The sequence below is a fragment of the Equus asinus genome, chromosome 1 (genome assembly GCF_041296235.1).
Source record: "Equus asinus isolate D_3611 breed Donkey chromosome 1, EquAss-T2T_v2, whole genome shotgun sequence".
NCBI classification, from domain to species: Eukaryota; Metazoa; Chordata; class Mammalia; order Perissodactyla; family Equidae; genus Equus; species Equus asinus.
This window is the reverse complement of record NC_091790.1, coordinates 165,476,323-165,497,027: the sequence shown is the minus strand read 5'-3', so window position 1 is coordinate 165,497,027 and position 20,705 is coordinate 165,476,323. Positions and strand designations below refer to the sequence as shown.

General features: G+C 37.4%; 1 protein-coding gene across 7 annotated transcripts in view; it reads left to right on the top strand.

Annotated features, from left to right (window-relative positions):
• MATCAP2 (microtubule associated tyrosine carboxypeptidase 2) overlaps positions 1–14,792 on the top strand; it is a 59,921-nt gene extending 45,129 nt beyond the window's left edge. For 4 of the 7 annotated variants that reach the window (XM_070511862.1, XM_014840728.3, XM_014840731.3 and 1 more), the window contains 5 exons: positions 2,681–2,824; positions 3,496–3,628; positions 4,156–4,461; positions 8,917–9,014; positions 12,138–14,792. In XM_070511862.1, the coding sequence (XP_070367963.1) occupies positions 2,681–2,824; positions 3,496–3,628; positions 4,156–4,461; positions 8,917–9,014; positions 12,138–12,299 (843 nt within the window). In that variant the 3' untranslated portion in view covers positions 12,300–14,792. Of the gene's footprint in view, positions 1–2,680; positions 2,825–3,495; positions 3,629–4,155; positions 4,462–6,867; positions 7,062–8,916; positions 9,015–12,137 lie in introns of those variants that run through there. The other 3 variants (XM_070511875.1, XM_044764833.2, XM_070511846.1) reach the window with 2 other exon arrangements.
• The last annotated feature ends 5,913 nt before the right edge of the window (positions 14,793–20,705 follow it).

The following is a 20,705-nucleotide window of genomic DNA, read 5'->3' as shown; positions in this document are numbered from 1 at the left end:
TTGAGGAACCACCATACTGTTTTCGAAAGTAGCTGCACCAGTTTACATTCCCACCAGCAGTGTACACGGGTTCCCTTTTCTCCACATCCTCTCCAACATTTATTTCTTGTCTTTTTAATAATAGCCATTCTGACACGTGTGAGGTGATATCTATTTGTAGTTTTGATTTGCATTTCCCTGATAATTAGTGATGTTAAACATCTTTGCGTGTGCCTGTTGGCCATCTGTATATCTCCTTTGGAAAAGTATCTGTTCAGATCCTCTGTTTTTTAATTGGGCTGTTTTTTTGTTATTGAGTTGTATGAGTTCTTTGTATATTTTTCATATTAATCCCTTCTCAGATATATGATTTGCAAATATCTTCTCCCAATTGTTAGGTTGTCTTTTCGTTCTGTTGATGGTTTCCTTTGCTGTGCAGAAGCTTTTTGGTTTCATATAGTCCCATTTGTTTATTTTTTTCTTTTGTTTCCCTTTCCTGGGGAGACATGATATTCAAAAATATATTGCTAAGACCAACATTGAAGAGCATATTGCCTATGTTTTCTTCTAGGAGTTTTATGGTTTCAGGTCTTACATTCAAAACTATTAGAAATAATAAATGAATACAGTAAAGTAGGGTACAATATCAACATAACAAAATTCAGTTGTATTTCTATACACAAACAATGAAATAGCAGAAAGAGAAATCAAGAACACAGTCCCATTTACAATCACAACAAAAAGAATAAAATACCTAGGAATAAACTTAACCAAAGCGGTGAAAGACCTGTACACTGAAAAGTATAAAACATTGTTGAAAGAAAGTGAAAAGACGCAAAGATATGGAAAGATATTCCATGCTCATGGAATGAAAGAATGAACATAGTTAAAATGTCCGTACTTCCTAAAGCAATCTACAGATTCAGTACAATCCCTACCAAAGTCCCAGTGACATTTTCATGGAAATAGAACAAAGAATCTTCAAATTTTTATGGAACCACAAAAGACCCCGAATAACCCAAGCAATCCTGAGAAAACAGAACAAAGCTGGAGGTATCACACTCCCTGATTTCAAAATAGACTACAAAGCTATAGTAATCTGTTTGATATCTTGGTAACTAGTGACCATTAGACTGATGTATGTAAAACAGCTTTGCTAATCGGCTAACTGGGTTTTTAATTATGTGCTAATTTATTCTTTTAATTATCCTAGTTGTCATAAATAAATTAGCTTCTGGTGTATTTATGCTATATTCTCATTCTCTGAGAGCCTTCTCACTTTTTGCTGTGCACATGAATCACCTGGGGATCTTGTTAAAATGCAGATTCTGATTCAGTAGGCATGGGGCAAAATTCTGCATCTGAAACCAGCTCCCATGCATGCCAATGCTGCCTGCTTTGGCCACTATGAATAGCAAGGCTTTCAATAACAGTTTTGGGAACAGAGGCCAGGCAAAGCCTATTGCAGCTATTTCTTGTTATGGTGACCTTATGCCTAGTTTATTAGTAATATGTATTTTTCCAGTGGGGATCTATATGTTAAGCTGTAACTTGGAGTGTGTGAGCGTTTCGGTAGTTTTTGTGTTGGGCATGTTATCTACAATGGTGATATTTATAAAGAATGATAACGTTGATCACAATGATGTAATAATTGATATGTATTGACTGCTTATTATATCTCAGACACTGTGCTTTACAAAGGTTGACTAAATTTTCTCAACAAAACTGTGAAGTAGACATTGTTATTCCCATTTACAAATGAGGAGGCTTAGTAACAGGTTTAGTGACTTGCCCGTGGTCACACACCAGAAGGTGGCAGAGCCAGAACGTCGACTCAGGTAGTCTGACTTTAGAGCTTGTACTTTTAATCTCTGTACTAGGCTGACAACAGTCCAGAAACTATAGACTTCATATAAGATGTATCTGAATTTTCTAGCTTCTTTCACAATTCATATAAGATATATTTGAATTTTCTAGCTTCTTTCCCAAAAGACCTTTGAAGAGCTTTTTTCTTCCTTATATTTTCCTATCTTGTGGCTTTCCCATAGACATTAATGATCTGTGATTCATTACCAGTTTTTTTAGCCTTCCTTTCTGCATATTTATGCATAAATTTGTGACAAATGAAAAGTAGATAGTACCCTGCCCTGAATGAAAGATAAAAGTGTTTTTAGTAATGTTAAGACTGTATTTTCTGCCAAATAGTAGCCCAGGAAAACATCAGATTTTTATAGGATTGTCACAGAAGAGTTGATTATTTTGTGTGTTCTTAAAAATTGTGGGTCTTTTTTCTTTATCCATTTGGTAATTATAATCTAGTGACTAGTCTGGAGACATATATTCCACTCTGAGTTCTGCTGCCAAACTACCAAAGGGTCTTAGAGAAGCAAAGGAGCCTCTCTGCCTTAGCTCCCAGCCCGTCGGTGTTGACAATATATGCAGTACTTGAGCCCCTTTAGCCTTTAGCACGTTAAGGAGAAACGAACACAGGGAAAGAGTATTTGTAAGTACACAGGTGTTTGTAAAAATCTGTGAAAATGAGTGAAAGCTGTTTAGGATTAGAAAGATGTGGTACCTCAGTTGCAGTTTAATTTGGAAATCAATAAACACAGGTCATGATAAATAAGAATATAACTGGCTTATTACTCATCTGAAAGTAATAGGAGGCTATTTACTTTCATTATCTCTGTTTCTTTTATAGTCCATCAATATTATGGAACTGACTTTACAGAAATATGGAAGTTATGAAAAATTTGAACAGGCCACTGGTGGTAGCCTGCTATCTAAAACTCGAATCTGGAGCCATGTTAGGAAGTACATGATGAAAGAAGGCTGCATGGGTGAGGTATGCATCCTGAGTGAATACGAGGAGTTGACTGCTGGCATTTTAACTCTCAGTCAATGCCATGTCGTTTTTCCCGACCCTCTTTTACTTGTTAAATTAGTCATCCAGATTTCTCACTAAATACTGTAAGTCTAAGTTTCTGTTGCATTGAATTATTGTGTTCACTTTCTGTTTTTCTTCTTTTCTTAGTACCGTTTCTGTGTAGTTTGTGGCATTATGTGAATTGTTTTATGAAAATTATCAGTGAAGAGATTAGCCCCAGTTGACCTCTCTTAATAGCCAGTTCCTAGTATTCAGTCTCAAAATAAGCCTTGGCCCGGCAGTGAACAGGAGTCTGGCTCGTGCATCTCCCTTTGCATCGTTTTAGCCAGGGGCCCGTCTGTGAGAGCACAGTGGAGGCACAAGTTCAGTCCTCTGTGTCTTCCTCGGCACAGCCATCTACTTTCCTTTCAATCCAGTAAAGGTTCTTGAGATCCCAAAGGCTCAAGATTTGGAAGGGTCCAAAGTGACTGGCTCTGCATTTCATTTTCTTGGTTTCTGGGAGAGTCAAGGTGTTGTAAACAGAAGAAAAAGGTGTTAATTTATGGGTGCACTGTTTTCTGTGGAAATTTTTTTCCTCCTGCCTTTATGTTTTGTTTTATATCTATGTATTTTTTCCTCTTGCTCCCTAGATTGTAGTTCATCTCTCTGAGGACCTGCTTTCCCGGGCTTCAATGACAGTAGTAAATGGATGTCCCACGCTCACCATCAATGTTTCCACTGCACGGGAGCATTGGCTGGAGGGAATGCTGAGGCATGAAATCGGTAGGGGCGATTCTTCTCCATTTGTTCATTTGTAATATCAGAAATTAGCTCCAAAGAAATGTTCTTTTATAATGGTTTTTTTCTTAGTAGTGTTTGGCAAAAAGCAATGAATTTGTTAGGTTTCACTGGAACTAAAGCTCAGATATTAATGTCTCATTTCAAATTAGACTTTATAGGGCAATGTGTAGTCATTTAACTCCTCTGGATTTTAGTTCCTGCACCTTAAACTGAAGGAGTTGAATTAAGTGGTCTCTGAGATTCTTTTCAAATTCATGTCTATGATTCTTCCCTTTAAAAAAATAAATTCTTATAAAAGTTATACCTCTTCTAAGGAGACATTTGATCCTTCTGAAGGTGCTGTACTCCTTCAAACCAAAAGGCTTTAGGCTCAGGTCATTTTCTCTGTTGTTTTGGTTTGTAGGTGCATGTCAATTTGGTTTTAGAACTGTTGGTAGAATCTGGTTTTGGATAAAAGTTAAAATGAGAATGGCATTTCTTGTTTTTCATGCGCCTTTTCTTCTCTATAGGCACACATTATTTTCGAGGTATTAACAACCTTCAGCAGCCATGGAACAGTTGGACTGGTCGTAAAAAACATGAGCTAAAGCCAAACAATCCCACGGAGGAGGGACTGGCAAGTATTCACAGTGTCCTATTCAGAAAAGACCCCTTTTTATGGAGGGCTGCCCTCCTCTACTACACTGTTTATCGAGCCAGCCAAATGTCTTTTTGCGAACTCTTTAAAGATATCGGAAAGTTTGTCAAGGACCCCAATACAAGATGGGATTATTGTGTACGAGCCAAGAGAGGATGGACCGATACTTCCCAACCAGGTGAGTGTCCCTTGACTGTAGGTTTTCTGACTTACTGGATAGTTGTCTATTGATTTTGGTTACATCCTAATTCACCAATCGGAGATTTCACTGACTTATGAAAAATTAAACCTTCATTACTAGAGTTTAGTGCTAGTTTTCCCAAACCACATTTTGGTAGTGTTATTTTTTTCCTATTTCATTTTGAAAAGTTCTAAACCTACAGAAACATGGAAATGATGATAGAACGAACACTTGTATACCCTTCCCCTAGATTCACCAGTTGTTAACATTTTGCCATTTTTGCTGTCTCTGACTTTAAAAACAGCTTTATTGAGATATAATTCACGTGACATACAATTAACCCATTTAAAATGTACAGTTAGTGGTTTTTAGAATATTCATAGAGTTCTGCAACCATCACCACTATCTTTTTTTTTTTTTTTTGAGGAAGATTAGCCCTGAGCCAGCTACTGCCAATCCTTCTCTTTTTGCTGAGGAAGACAGGCCCTGAGCTAACATCCATGCCCACTTCCTCTACTTTATACGTGGGACGCCTACCACAGCATGGCTTTTGCCAAGCAGTGCCATGTCTGCACCCGGGATCCGAACTGGCAAACCCCGGGCCACTGGGAAGCAAAACCTGTGAACTTAACCGCTGCACCACCGGGCCAGCCCACATCACCACTGTCTAATTCCAGAATGTTTTCATCAACCCAAAAAGAAACCCATACACATCAGCAGTCATTCCCCATCCCCTCTCCCCACCCGGTCCCCAGCTCTGAGTAACCGTTAATCTACTTTTATAGGTTTGCCTATTTTGAACATTTCTTATAAGTGGAATCATATAATATGTGATCCTTTGTGGCTGGCTTTCACTTAGCATAATGTTTTTGAGGTCCATCCGTATTGTAGCATGGATCAGTACTTCAGTTCTTTTTATTGCTGAACAATAGTATTCCATTACATGATTATGACATATTTTATTTGTCCATTCACCAGCTAACAGACATTTGGGTTGTTTCCACTTTTTGGCTGTTACGAATACTGCAGCTGTGAACATTTGTGTACAAGTTTATGTTTTTAATTCCCTTACATAAATACTTAGGAGTAGAATTGTTGTGTCATATGGTAACTATGTTTAACCTTTTGAGGAACTGCCAGACTGTTTTCTAAAGTGACTGTACCATTTTACATTCCCACCAGCAGTGTATGAGAGTTCCAGTTTTTCACCAACACTTGCTATTTTCTTTCTTTCTTTGTTTTTTTGGTGAGGAAGATTGGCCCTGTGCTAACATCTGTTGCCAATCTTCCTCCTTTTTGCTTGAGGAAGATTGTCACTGAGCTAACATCTGTGCCAATCTTCCTCTATTTTACATGGGGCACTGCCACAGCATGGCTTGATGAGTGGTGCTATGTCTGCACCTGGGATCCGAACCTGCAAACCCTGGGCCACCGAAGCAGAGTGTGTGAACTTAACCTTTGTGCCACCAAGCTGGCCCCACTAATTTCATTTTTAAAATTATTATAACCATCCTAGAGGGTGTGAGGTGTTTATCTCATTGTGGTTTTGATTTGCATTTCCCTAATAATGATGTTGAGCATCTTTTCATGTGCTTATTGGCAATTTGTATATTTTCTTTGGAGAGCTTTCTATTTAGATACTTTGCCCATTTTTTAATTGTGTTGTCTCTTTATATTGAGTTGTAAGAGTTCTTTGTATAATCTGGATACAAATCTCTTGTCAGATATATGATTTGCAAATATTTTATTCCATTCTGTGGGTTTTTTCACTTTTTTGTTGGTGTTCTCTGTGACTTTTTAAAAGTAAATTGTACATTTGACATTTCATTCTTGAAAACTTGAGTATACATCCCCTAAGAATAAAAAAGACATTCTTCTACCTAACACAATATCATTATCACACTTAAGAAAGTGAGCATTAATTCAACAATGTCAGCGTATACGGTCACTATATTTAGATTTCCCCAGCTGTTCTAAAAATGTCCTTAATAGCTGTTTAAAAAAAAAATCTAGATCCAATCAGGGATCGTGTGTCACTTTTGGTTGTTTTGTCTCTTTAGCCTCTTTTAATATCAAGCAGTCTTCCCCACTGTTTTTGTTTTTCATGATACTGACTTTTTTAAAAGTCTAGGCACTGTTCTTATAGAACGGCTACAGTCTGGATGTGTTCGATTGTTTGCTCATGGTTAGATTCAGGATAAACATTTTTTGACAAGAATACTACATAAGTGAGACTGGATCACATCAGGAGCCACCTAATGACACGTTGTCTCACCATTAGAGATGACGATTTTGATCCTTGTTTAAGGTGGAGATTGTGAGCTCTACATTTTCCTTTTCTCCTTTTTAATTAAGTGATCTGTGAGGTGATCAACACTGTGTGAATATCCTTTTTTCCAACAGAGGTTCATCTAATGGTTTTAGCATCCGTCAGTGATCCTTGCCTGGATCTGTTCATTTCACTGGGGATTTCTAGCACTTTATTATTATTATTATTTGTCTAAAGAAAATAGAGGCAAGAAATACAATCACAGTGCATGTTGATCTTCACAAGCAGTTCTGGTTCTAAGTAAGTATGCTACTCTCATAGAAAGTTTAAAAGTTTTGTCAGCAGCTTTAAGACTTGACATTGCCCACAGAGGTTTTTTTTTTTTTTTTTTCCCCTGGGAAAGATTCACCCTGAGCTAACATCTGTTGCCAATCTTCCTTTCTTTTTTAATTTTTTCCTTCCCAAAGCCCCAGTACATAGTTTTATGTTCTAGTTGTAAGTCCTCCTAGTTCTTCTATGTGGGCTGCCACCACAGCATGGCTACTGACAGACAAGTGGTGTGATGCTGTGCCCGGGAACTGAACCTGCACTGCTGAAGTGGAGCACACTGAACTTTAACCACTAGGCCATCAGGGCTGGCTCAAGGCTGTGTTGTTTTTTTTTCCCTAACAAAATAACAAGTAGATTAGAAGGCAATATAAAAATGCATTTGAAAAAAGGATGAGAATTAGGGAATGTTTATTAAAAGTCATTTTGACTTTAAGATTAGTTCGATATATCAACAAATTTTCTTCTAAAAGTATTTAAAACTATTTATTTGGAGCTTGGAAATACTTAGCCCAGTCTGTGATGGTTAATTCGCCAGCCCAGCCCACATTAACATTTCATACCTGTGATGTGGTCGTATGGAAGTGTGGTGCCTGACAGCCAGGACCAGGCAAGACAGGAAGCAGGGAGGAGGAAGACATGTGTCCCCTACCTTTCATGTATGCAAAGCCACTCTCGGCTCAGTTTCAGACCAAGAGTGTGTCTGGCATTTCCCATATCCGTTTTAGATCTGCTTGCCTGTATTTTAGTGCTCTGTACCCAGAGGCACAGAGCTTTCATGTTGACCTTGACACACCCCATGGAGACACATCACTTTTAGACTAGTCCTTTTTTTCCTCACTTACTTTTTTAGAAAAACTTATTATTGAAAATTTCAAATGTATACAAAAGAATGATTAATATGCTGAACTCTCATTAAACATTACCCAATCTTAATAATCAACATTTTTAACTGTGGCTCATCTATTCTCCCAAGTTCCTGTTTTCGTATGGTATTTTAAAGCCAGTTTCAGACATCATGTCGTTTTACCCATAAATACTTTTAGTATGCATCTCTGATAAGGACAATTTTTTTCATAATCCCCATGCTATTAGCATATCTAACAAAGTTAATAATTTCTTAATAAATGACTTTCCGTATGGTAGAATTTTTGTCCATTTATTAGAGCAAACTTTAAAAAATTTATGCAAGTTATGTCATGGTAGAACACCATTTTTTAACTATGCTGCAATCTCATGAGTTGTTCTTAGTTTTCATGTCTTTTCATATTTTTTCCTATTTATAAACCTCCATATTCTTTAAAACCCAGTTCTAATTCTTATTTTCATAGGGAGAAATAGTATCAGAAATCACCTATGGTGATTTTTAGTCGGGTAATGGGGATTATTTTTTTTAAAAAACCAGGAGTTTCTGAAATCCCATGCCCCCCCACATTGCCCTCCTTGAGACTTAGCTGCTCTGCAGCTGTGCCCCACCACCCTCCCCACCCACATGCCTTCGCTGCCTCGTGGAGGTTAAGGCTGTGAGCAAATGGTGCGGGTGAGTGTGAATCAAATATCTTAATTACTACTGTTTTCTTTATAATTAGGAAAAAATGCTATTTTAATTATGGAGAGTGGGGATCTAGAGAGAAGAAATTCTTCCAGGGAAGCTACTAGTCTGCACACTATCCTGGTACTTCCCAAGACCTTACATTTTTTATGTTATGAGGATAGTTAAATAAAAATAAATGTGGAAAATGACAAATTTTTTGATACAGGAATGATTCCTACAGTAAAGGGGGAATGGGTTAGTGTCTAATTACTTAGAAGTTTTTTTAAACATCAGGAAGAAAACACTATTTTGATTCCTCTAGGGTGTTTCAGTAAAGACCAGGTGTACTTGGATGGCATCCTGCAAATCCTCCGATACAGAGAGACCATTGACTTTCATCTACTGACTGCCCTGGGGAAGGTGAGTGAAACCGATGGCACGTGATCCCCAAATGCACCAGACTGATGTTTCCGCCAGCTCGATTTTATGATTGAATACGACTCAGGTTCAAAGTGTTTTTACTTTGTTGTTGGAGTAAAGTTTCCTTTATGTGATAGCAAAAGGGAAGAGCCATGGTTCTGTCACAGAACCAAATTGCAAAATTTCTTTGTGCACAATAAGAGATAAGGAAGGGAACAGGAAATTTGGGAATATATTATATAATTTTATTTTTACATCTTTTTCTAAAGCATTTTAAAATAAACTTGCAGCTATAAAATTCCATCCTTAATAGTTCAGCATGTATCTCACAGAATAAGAATATTCTCTGACATAACTATATGATTTTCTTAGAAATTTATCATTGGGGCAGACCCAGTGGTGTAGCAGGTAAGTTCACATGCTCCACTGCAGCAGCTTGGAATTTGCTGGTTCAGAACAAGAGCACAGAGCTACGCACCACATATCAAGCCATGCTGTGGCAGGTGTCCCACATATAAAATAGAGGAAGATGCCCACACATGTTAGCTCAGGGCCGGTCTTCCTCAGTAAAAAGAGGAGGGTTGGCAGCAATTGTTAGCTCAGGGCTAATCTTCCTCAAAAAAAAAAAAAGAAATTTATCATTGATTCAATGTAATATGTAAGAAACAGTCCACTTCATATTTCCCAGATTGTCCCCAAAATGTCCTTTGTAGTTCTTTTTTGTGACCCAGGATCCAGTCAAGATTCATGCCTTGAATTTGGTTGTAATCTTTAATCTCTTTATAATAGTTCCCCTCGCCCCAGTCTTTTTGTTTTTCATGACGTTTTTAAGAGTCCAGGACACTTTTCTTGAGAATTCCTACGATCTAGATTACCAGATTGTTTCCTTGTAATTAGATTCAGATTAAACACTTTTGCCAAGAATACTACATAAGTGAGTTGTGTATTTCCCATTGCATTGTATTAGAAAGCACATAAGGTCGGGGCTGGCCCTGTGGCCGAGTGGTTAAGTCCCTGTGCTCCGCTGCAGGCGGCCCAGTGTTTCGTTGGTTCGAATCCTGGGCGCGGACATGACACTGCTCATCAGACCACGCTGAGGCAGCGTCCCACATGCCACAACTAGAAGAACCCACAACGAAGAATACACAACTATGTACCGGGGGGCTTTGGGGAGAAAAAGGAAAAATAAAATCTTTAAAAAAAAAAAAAAAAAAAAAGAAAGCACATAAGGTCATTTTGTCCCATTATTGGTGATGCTGTTTTTCATCACCTGGCTAAGGTAGTTGCTGCCAGGTCTCTCCATTGTAAAGGTACCTTTCCCCTATTGTGTTAGTAATCTGCCGGTGATACCTATGAATGTACTGTCCGTAACAACCTTTCTAGGAATGGTTTTAACATCCATTGATGATCTTTGTCCAAATCAGTTACTACACTGGTGGTAGCACAATAGAGATGTTTGAGTTCTGTAACATTTCACTCCCCTTTTTTGTAGTATTATCATGGACTTACTCTTTTTTATTCAGCCCTTTCAATGGTTGCTCCTGTGTTTTTAAAACATGTTTTCTGGCAAGGTAAGATATCTGGGCTCATCTTATACTTTTCCTACCCATATCTGAGATTAGATATTTCTCCATGGAAGCCTTGGTTCCTTTAGTGGGAAGTGATACAAGGCCTCCCTTTTTTATTGTGCTTCGTTTTATTGCGCTTCTCAAATACTGCATTTTTTACAAGACCTTCCACCAACAAAAAGGATTACAACTCACTGAAGGCTCAGATGATGGTTAGCATTTTTTAGCAGTAAAGTATTTTTTAATTAAGGTATGTACTTTTTTAGACGCTATTGCACACTTAATACACTACAGTATACGTAAACATAACTTTTATATGCACTGGGAAACCAAAAAGTTCTTGTGACTTGCTTTATTGCAATATTTGCTTTATTGCAGTGGTCTGGAACCAAACCTGCAGTATCTCTGAGGTATGAGTGTATTTAGAAAACAAGATCTGAGCACTAGGTATGCTCACTGTTATTGGGTGCTGTTGCTTCCAGACCTTTTCAGTGAGCAAATTGTGCATATTTGTTTTAAATCATAGGGCCTCTCATTCAAATCAGACACCACAGGGTTCTTTCACAGTTCCCTTCCCATTCCATATGTGTATCTCCCTTCTCTTAAAATGAGAACCCTGTTTCCCAAATTCAATATATTTATTCATTGTCTCTTATAAAAATTCAGAATGGTTTAAGAATTACAAAAGCACACCAATATCAACAAGAAACCTATTTTCATTATGCTAGTGGTGTAAATACTTAATAAAGTAAAATAATTTTAATAATAATCACTAAAAAATAAATAAAACTTAATAAAGTGCAGATACAATATGAACATGATTTCTTTATTTAAAGCCTTCCTACTGAACTAGGCAGAGTGTTGATCAGTAGACAATAGTATTTAAAGCCAGCCATGTTTTGGAATTTAAAGTTGCAAAGATAATTTATAGAACTTAAAAAGTTTCACCCCTAAATTTAATATAAATAGTTGTAAGAGATTGGCTTCTTATACAAGTGAATCAAAGATATGTGAAATTTTAAAAAGTATTTTCAAAAATTCAGAATACAAGTAAGAGAATTTAACATAAAACACAGATCATTATAGTTCTCAAATTAAATAGAAATAGGAATCCAATATATAATTGTGCTGATTTTCCTAATTTAATAATATGTATTTATAGCCCAGCTGTTTTCTTGATTCTTTTATTTAAATTTGGTCAGGAGATTTCTTTAGGTGTAGAGTCTCTCACCCACGTGTGTTAAGTTTAGTTGGGCAAGTTCTAGTACAAACTGAGTAGTTCCAAGATAGAGTGTTAAATCAAATATTGACTTGTGATCTTTTAAAATATGATTGTGATGTGAGGGGGCAGATAAATACATTCTTATTTAACACAGCAAAGGAAAGGAAGCCACTGATTTTTGTTATTTTGCAGGTATTAAAGTAATTTGAAAAACAGTCTGCGTTCTTAAAGGTCCACCTAAGACCCAAGGAAGAAATGTAACTGGTAATTACATTTAAAAGTAAATGTAACTGGTAATTACATTTAAAAGTTAACCCATCTTCCATTTTTCAGGTCTCTTATGAAGATGTGGATCGCTTAAAAGGATTGGCAGTAATTGAAAACATGAGGGTCCCTCACTTTCTGCAGGACCATGACCGATACATGGAACACTTAGAGAAGATCATGGAAGTGAATGAACTGACTGACAGGGAACTGAAAGATCTTATATATTAACTAGCATTCTTGCAAACATAGCTATGCTATACCTCTTATATATTACCCATTAGGTGCAGTTAGCACGAGCAGATTTATAAAAGGAGAATGGCTGTTTACATGCGTTTTCTGAAGAATGATCTGCAGTATTCAGCTGAATTTTTAGCTTAAGTACAAACCTTAAAACTGTTTCCCTAAAATGTTTCTATAGCCTGCAAGGGAAAGTTACTCCAATTTTCATCTGACGAAAATAGATGAAATACTTTGAATGTTTTTGAAGAATCTTGGTCAAATTGAGTGATAAACTTCTGCCTAAGCACCAAGATCCACTCTGACTAGAGACTGAATTCCAATGTTGTTCACACTCCAAAGTTATATTTTATTTGATAAATAATGATAATTATTCTCCTTTGAAAAATCAGTTTTGTTATGCCTCCAATAAGTGAGCTATATCTAAGATTTCTTATTTCTCTTATATGTTAAGTAAAATATATGTTAAAGGGAGGAGAAAAGCAATTTGAAAAGTTTTCATTAGTTCTTTGTTTTACACATTATTGTTTCATCTTATCAATTTATAGGAACTAAGTTAGAGAATTACCTCATTTTGTCCAGTTATTCTTTAACTAAACTCTGTTTTCATTTGCTGAAACATATTGTACTTCTTCAAAATTTTAACCAAGTTTTGGAGTCTTTTCCTCTCCATTCCTTTATATAAATGATAACTACAAGTTTCAGAGAGGTTGGCCTACATAGATTAAAATATCTAGGGAAGAGAGAAGCTACTCACCTTTAATTAAGTGGCACAGTGAACAAGGAACAAATAGACTGATCTAGTTTATGTGGGAGCTGGAGGTTGACTGGGTAGCATTTACAATAAACTTGACCCTGCTCTGAAAAATGGAATTTCTTGGCATTGCCATTTGATAAACTGGCCTTGTGATATTGGCTCAGTGTATTTTATCAAAATCTTTGATTTCATCAACCCAGTAATGACATTTGAATTTCAAAAATGAGAGTTCTGTTTTGCTACATTTCTCCTGCAAAAAACTTACTCACCTAGCTTTGTAATTTATCAATTTCAGTATATGCTTGGACATATATACTTGGGATCAAATAATTCTTTAAACAACTTATTTTAATGATCAGAAAGAATACTGATGTAAACACCACATTCAAAATAATTTCTACCCAAAGCTATCTAAGAGTTTATCTTTACCTCGATTCCGGCTTAAATATGGTGCTAACACTAGTAGATATATACTGCAAATCCTGGTCCACATTTATGCTAGGAAATGATTTTAGGAAATCTTTTGCAGGCTAGGTTTTGTGATTTTTCTCTTTCACATATCTAGAAGGGCTTGCCTCAAAGAAGAATGTTGCAGCAAGCAAGATGGACTCTAACTGGTGCCTGGCCGTTCTTGCGGAGCCATGCATCCTGCCTGTGACAGTAGCAGGCCAGGCCCTTTGGAGCATTGAAGGCACCCACACATGTGCCATGCTGGCTGGAGTGTGGCCTGCACATCTCTGTGCAGGCCTGGGGCGTAGTCCTCCAGCACTAACCGGATACCAGAAAACCACTCTTGACCCCGCAAGCATTATTTCTTTGTAGCAGAGTCATCCAGTTTCAGCTTTGTGTAGTGTTTTCTGATTTCATCTTCAAACTTATCAAAGGTGATTGTGAAAACAGTGTCTTATTAACTGAAATTGAAGTATAGGCAGAAATGGCAATATTTATGTCCTGTGATTTAAGCCCAAATGCTTATAAATTCATTTGTGGACAATAACACTGCTAATCGTACGTTATGGTTTAAATACAAAGGAAAATCACAGTGGCCTTAATTTCTTATTGTTAGGATTATTTGCATTGGTTCTAGTTCCTGAATTTTAAAATGGATAGATATTCTCTCTTTATCTGATTTGAAAAAGGAAATATTTCTTGCCTTACTGCTTTGGTATAAAGACAAAAAAGCATGAGCACTATTCTTAAGTCACATTGATTGTCTTTAAGATATTGTAAAACTTAGCAGTGAACCAAAAATAGTTTCAGATTAGCAGAAATGCTAAAGAGCTCTAAGCTTTAAAAGTTGGGGTTGAAGATTTAATTAATGTTTATTCTCTTTCCTGAAATAGCGTTAAAGTCAGTTTTGTTCCCTAAAATAAAAGCTTTAATAATTAGAAAATTATAAAAGCAGTACTTAGGAGAATAGTTAAGGATTGTATTAATTTTAATTATAATAGTTCTTTGCCATAGGCTATTGATGATTAGGATTTCATCAGTTTTATTCACTGTAATTCTAATATACAGCTGTATCAATTACAGATTCTGATAAACTGTTAGGTTTTCATACCAGATGAGAGTCACAGTAAAATTGTCTGCAAACATAAATCCATAGTCTTCATTTCTGTATGTTTTCACCTTTTTAAAAGTATTTAAAGTTTGTATTGTTTGTTTTGTATATCTTTGGGTATTTTGTGTCTAGCCATAATAGAAATAAATAGCACTGAGGCTCTCAAGTGAAGTATGTGGATATATGTGCATGCAAACTTCTGTTTTTTGAAAATCTAATTATATTTTTATTGTGGTATTTCTGGCTTTTTATTGTGTGGTAATTATTGAAAGGATCTTCGATCATGTTTGTCTTCTAGTGTCCTTGTTTATAGAGAAATATTACATTTTTCACAGTCCAGCTTTCCTCTAATTAGTTCAGGTTATACTCTCATGGGGTGTAGGGAGAAGGGAAATGGAGAGAGGGATAAGTTTGTCTTAATTTACTACCCTGTTCATTGAGTAAACTTGTATGCAGCACCTATCGAGGAGCAGGATCTGTGCTGAGTGCCAGAGACCTCTGATGAGGAAGACAAGAACTCTTCATAGTCCACTGAGGAAGAGGGCACAGAACCAGGTTACAGCATGGCTGCTCCCATATCCAAAAAGTGCTACCAAAAGAACGTAAACTGTAGTAAGTGGGCCTGCTCATGTATTTGGAGCACAGAGAGAAAGATCACTTGCAAAGTGGTGAGTGTTCACAGTATTTTATTACTGCTATTTGCCAGGCTTGTTTTTGGAACCTGAGAAACTTTAGCCCAGGGGAAGGACCATGAATACGGCTGCTTGGGTCATCAGAGGCCTGGAGATCTCGCTCCCTTGGGACCTGGACCTCCCGCAGGTACCCAAAGGAGCCAATGCTTTATCCTTAAGCATCTTGGTCTTTGAATTCAAACCTTTACTGCATTTGTGAAAGCCTTGTCAGCTGGCTATGATCTATTTTTTTCACTCTGATTCCAATAGCTAAAGGAGTTAATGTCATATGAAATAATATGAAATAGCAGTGTTTGTCAGGTAGCTATGGAAGAACTTTAGGAAAACGTGGACTTTCAAGTACACAGAGGGAGGACCATGTGAAGAGGAAGCAAGATGGCAGCCATCTACAATCCAAGGAGAGAGGCCTGGTACAGATCCTTCCTTTATATCCCTCAGGAGAAACCAAACCTGCCAACACCTTGATCTTGACCTTCTACCCTTCAGAATTAAAAGGAATTGCACCTAGGGAAAGAGGGAAAAGCAAAAACAGCAGTTTGACCACTGAGAAGAGACTACTGAAAATTCATTTCTTCTCAGCCATCCAGCTATCGTCACTAAAGACAACCAACTTCAGAACTGATGTCAGCAACATGGCTAAATAAGATGTCCCTCATTTGTGCTTCCCCCCACCCCAACAACAACAACAACAATTTAGTGTCCATCCACAGACAGAAATGCCTTTGTGGGAGCTTTGGGGTCCAGCACCCTCCTCCAAGTGACCCAGGAGGAATTTTGCCCACCCATGCATTGGGTAAGAGGCATACAAGCTTAGGTTGGACCCTGTAGTGTTCCACAAACCAGCTCCAGCCCCTGTCAGCTGTAGCCTGGAACCCCCTGGAAAACACTATCTTAGACAATCACCCATGAACAAGAGAGCCTTTAAGGAAGTCTAGGTCCAGTGGAGAAGTTCAGCACACCGTTGGAGCAAGAAAGTATTGAGTTTAGACGCATTGAAGAGGAACTGTTTGACTTTACCCTCATCACCCCTCCCCCAAGGCAGCTCATCTCAGGGCCGAAAGAGAGGTTCTCAGCTTGTGATTTCTCCTCTGGGGGAAAGTGAGAGTGAGTGAGTGAAGCCCAGCTTCACCAGCTGTTCAGGATGCTGCCAAAGAGGCCTATTTCTCTCTAGGCCTATCTAGAGTACTGAATCATGAGCTGCATGACAAGGGGGCAGGAAGAATCTGGGAGAGCAGCAGATAGACTTGGAGGGCATTAAAGGGACACAGAGCCTACGAACTGCATCACAGTCTCCATTAAGAAGCTGGCCCGTGAGCCATTGGGGACGCCTTACCCATGCATCTCCCTGACCCTGACTGGCCCACAGAAGCCCCAGTGCTCCATGTGCCTCATCCACACACCCTCTCACCCAGAGGCTGGCTCCCTGTGTGTGTTCCCTACAGCATCGAGAACAAGCTTTGGCTGATGGCTAGGGAGCACAAGCAAAGTGCCAGCCCAAATCTGTAGGCCAGGAGAGAACACAAACTTAAGCTTTAGCTCCACCCTTTGGAAAGCAAAAGGAGAGCTGTCAGCACCCAGCCTTGTGCATTGCAGAATTAAGAGAAGGCATACAAGCTTAAGAATTCTGCCACAAGAGGGAGCAAGAAGTGTGGAGCAGGCATATCCATAGATGGTCTGAGAAAACCTCAGAATCTCTAGCAGGGCTGACCAAAGGTATTTCTCTTCCAAGGTCAGTAAAGACCGGAGGAGGTGACTGCTTCTTCAGATACAAAGACAACAATGCAAAACTTCAAGGAACATGAGTCAAGGAAACATGACAGCACCAAAGGGTTACAATAATCTTCCAGTAACTGATCCCAAAGACATGGAGATCTGTGATTTACCTAATAAAGAATTCAAAGTAGCCATTTAAGGAAGCTCAGTGAGCTACAAGAATACACAGAGACAATTCAACGAAATCAGAAAAATAATACATGAACAAAATAAGCAGTTTAACAAAGAGATAGAAATCATTAAAAAGGACCAAACAGATTCTGGAGTAGAAGAATGCAATGAATGAAATGAAAAATACAATAGCATCAACAGCAGACATCAGAATGGATTAAGCAGAAGAAAGAATCTGTGAATTAGAAGATAGGAGCTTTGAAATTATCCAGTCAGAGGAGAAAAAAGAATGAAAAAGAGTTAGGAAAGCCTACATGATCTATGGGATACCATCAAAAGAAACAAATTGCAAATTATTGGAGTCCCAGAAGGAGAAGAGAAGGAGAAGGGAGTAGAAAGGTTATTTAAGAAATAATGGCTTAGAGCTTCCCAAATATGAGGAGAAATTTGGATATCCAAGTTCATGAAGTTCAAAGGTCACCAAACAAACTCAAAGAGATCTTCTCCAAGACACATTATAATAAAACTATCAAAAGTCCAAGACAGAGAATCTCAAAAGCAGCAAGAGAAAAGCTGGTAATGTACAAGGGAACCCCCATACTGTTACCAGCAGATTTCTCAGCAGAAACGTCATGAGCCAGGAGAGAGTGGGATGATATGTTTAAAGAGCTGAAGGAAAAAAACTGCCAAGCAAGAATACTCTGTCTGGCAAAGTTGTCCCTCAGAAATGGAAAGACAGATAAAGACTTTCCCAGATAAACAAAGGCTGAGGGAGTTCATCACCACTAGATCTGCCTTACAGGAAATGTATCCAATCAGCGATCCCAAAAGGATATTTTTGATAAGTTGATTCTAGAGCTTTGTGAGAAAACATGAAAACGTTAAGAGCATATATCCTTTGACCCAACAATTCCACATCAGGAATTTATATATATATGTGTGCAAAGATATATGTTCAAGGATCTTCACTGCAACATTGTAGCAAGAAGAAAGTAGAAACAACATTAAAATTCATTAACAAGGAACCAGTTACAAGATATATATTAAAACTATATAGCCTCTTTAAAAATTAAGTAGATCTATGAGTATTGATGCTACATCAATACTTCATCATTGTAGAACAATTCTACATCATTTTAAACAATGTCCAAGATCTATTGTTAAGTGAAAAATATGTTGCAAGACAGTGTTTATAGTCTATTTATTTTGTTGTTTTTTTCTTTAAAGAGAGGTGGTAAGCGTGTGTGCACATACACAGACTTGTATAGTCGCAGAATATCTCTGGTAGGCTGCACAAGAGACTGGTAAGAATGGTGACATCTGAAAGACTAAGGGTCAGGAATGAGAAAGAGACTCATTTTTACTGCATACTCTTTTGTATTATTTGAAATTTTTCTGCCATATACACGTATTGTCTTCAAAATAAATTTTTCTTGCCTTTTTGAGGCCATGTTTAGTGTACTTAGTATGAGTGTTAGCAGAATCCTAGGTTTGCCCTTAATCATTGTATTTTCAAAATTTTAAAACTTCATATTGAAAAATGAAATTAAAAAGTAAACAGTGAAGTCTCCTTCCCACCCGTGACTGCTGTTCATACAGTTTTCCCCACCGAAGATAACTACTATTTTCAGCTGCTTATATGTATAACTTACGATTTACACATACACAAGCAAATACAAATACACATTCTTCTCCTCATCCTCCATGTTTTTTTTACAATGATAGATTACTATTACGTAAACAATTCTGCACATGTTGCTATTTCCCTCTAGTAACATACCTTAGAACCAAAATCACAAGCCACAAAAGAAAAAATAGACTGGACATCTTTAAAATTAAATACTCTTGTGCTTTCAAAGGATACCATCAAGAAAATGAAGAGACAACCCACAGAAAAATGGGAGAAAATCTTTGCAAATCATATATCTGATAAGGGAATTGTATCTGGAATTACAGTTTAGTTTTAAAAAAAGTACTGAAAGGAGTTCTTTAAGCTGAAATGAAAGGATAGTAATTAGCAACACATTGGTAAAGGTAAGTATATAGCCAAATTCAGAATACTCCAATATTGTAATATGGTGGTGTGTTAATCACATAACCTAGTATAAAGGTTAAAGGGTATTTTAACATTTCTAACATTTTTTATTTTATGTATTTATATATTTTTTTGAGGAAGATTAGCCCTGAGCTAATATCTACTGCCAGTCCTCCTCTTTTTGCTGAGGAAGACTGGCCCTGAGCTAACATCTGTGCCCATCTTCCTCTACTTTATATGTGAGACACCTGCCACAGCATGGCTTGAGAAGTGGTGCAGAGGTCTGCACCCAGGATCTGAACTGGTAAACCCCAGGCCACTGAAGCAGACCGTGCAAACTTAAACGCTGGGCCACTGGGCCGGCCCAGGGCAAGAGTATTAAAAATAACTACAGCTACAATTATTTGTTGATGAATACACAATATAAAAAGAGGTAAATTGTGACATCAGTTTTTCCCCATTGAGTATGATGTTGGTTGTGGGTTTGTCATATATGGCCTTTATCATGTTGAAGTGCTTTCCTTCTATATCCATGTTATTGACAGTTTTTATCATGAGTGGATCTTGGATCTTTTCAAATGCTTTCTCTGCATCTATGGAGATTATCATGTGGTTTTGTTCCTCATTTTGTTAATGTGCTGTATCACCTTGATTGATTTGCAGATGTTGAACCATCCTTGTGTCCCTGGTATGAATCCCACTTGATCATGGTGTATGATCTTTTTAATGTATTGCTGTATTCGGTTTGCCAATATTTCGTTCAGGATTTTGGCATCTATGTGCATCAGTGATATTGGCCTGTGATTTTCCTTCTTTGTGTTGTCCTTATCTGGCTTTGGTATCAGGGTGATGTTGGCCTCATAGAATGTGTTAGGAATATTTCCCTCTTCCTCGATTTTTTGGAATAGTTTGAGAAAAATGGGTAATAAATCTTCTTTGAATGTTTGGTAGAATTCTCCTGAGAAGCCGTCTGGTCCTGGACTTTTATTTTTGGGGAGGTTTTTGATAACTGTTTCAATCTCTTTACTTGTGATTGGTCTATTCAGATTCCCTATTTCTTCTTGATTCAGTCTTGGGAAGTTGTAAGAGTCTAAGAATTTATCTATTTCTTCTAGATCGTCCAGTTTGCTGGCATATAGTTTTTCATAATATTCTCATAATCTTTTGTGTTTCTGTGGTATCTGTTGTAATTTATCCTCTTTCATTTATAATTTTATTTATTTGAGCCTTCTCTCTTTTTCTACCAAAGATTTGAAGAAGAATTAATGCCACTCCTTCTCAAACTCTTCCAAAAAGTTGAAGAGGAGGGACACTCCCAAACTCATTCTAGGAGGCCAGCATTACTCTGATATGAAAACCAGACACAGACACTGCTAGAAGAGAAAACTACGGGCCAATATCCCTGATTAATATAGATGCAAAAATTCTCAACAAAATATTAGCAAACCTAATGCATCAGAATATTAAA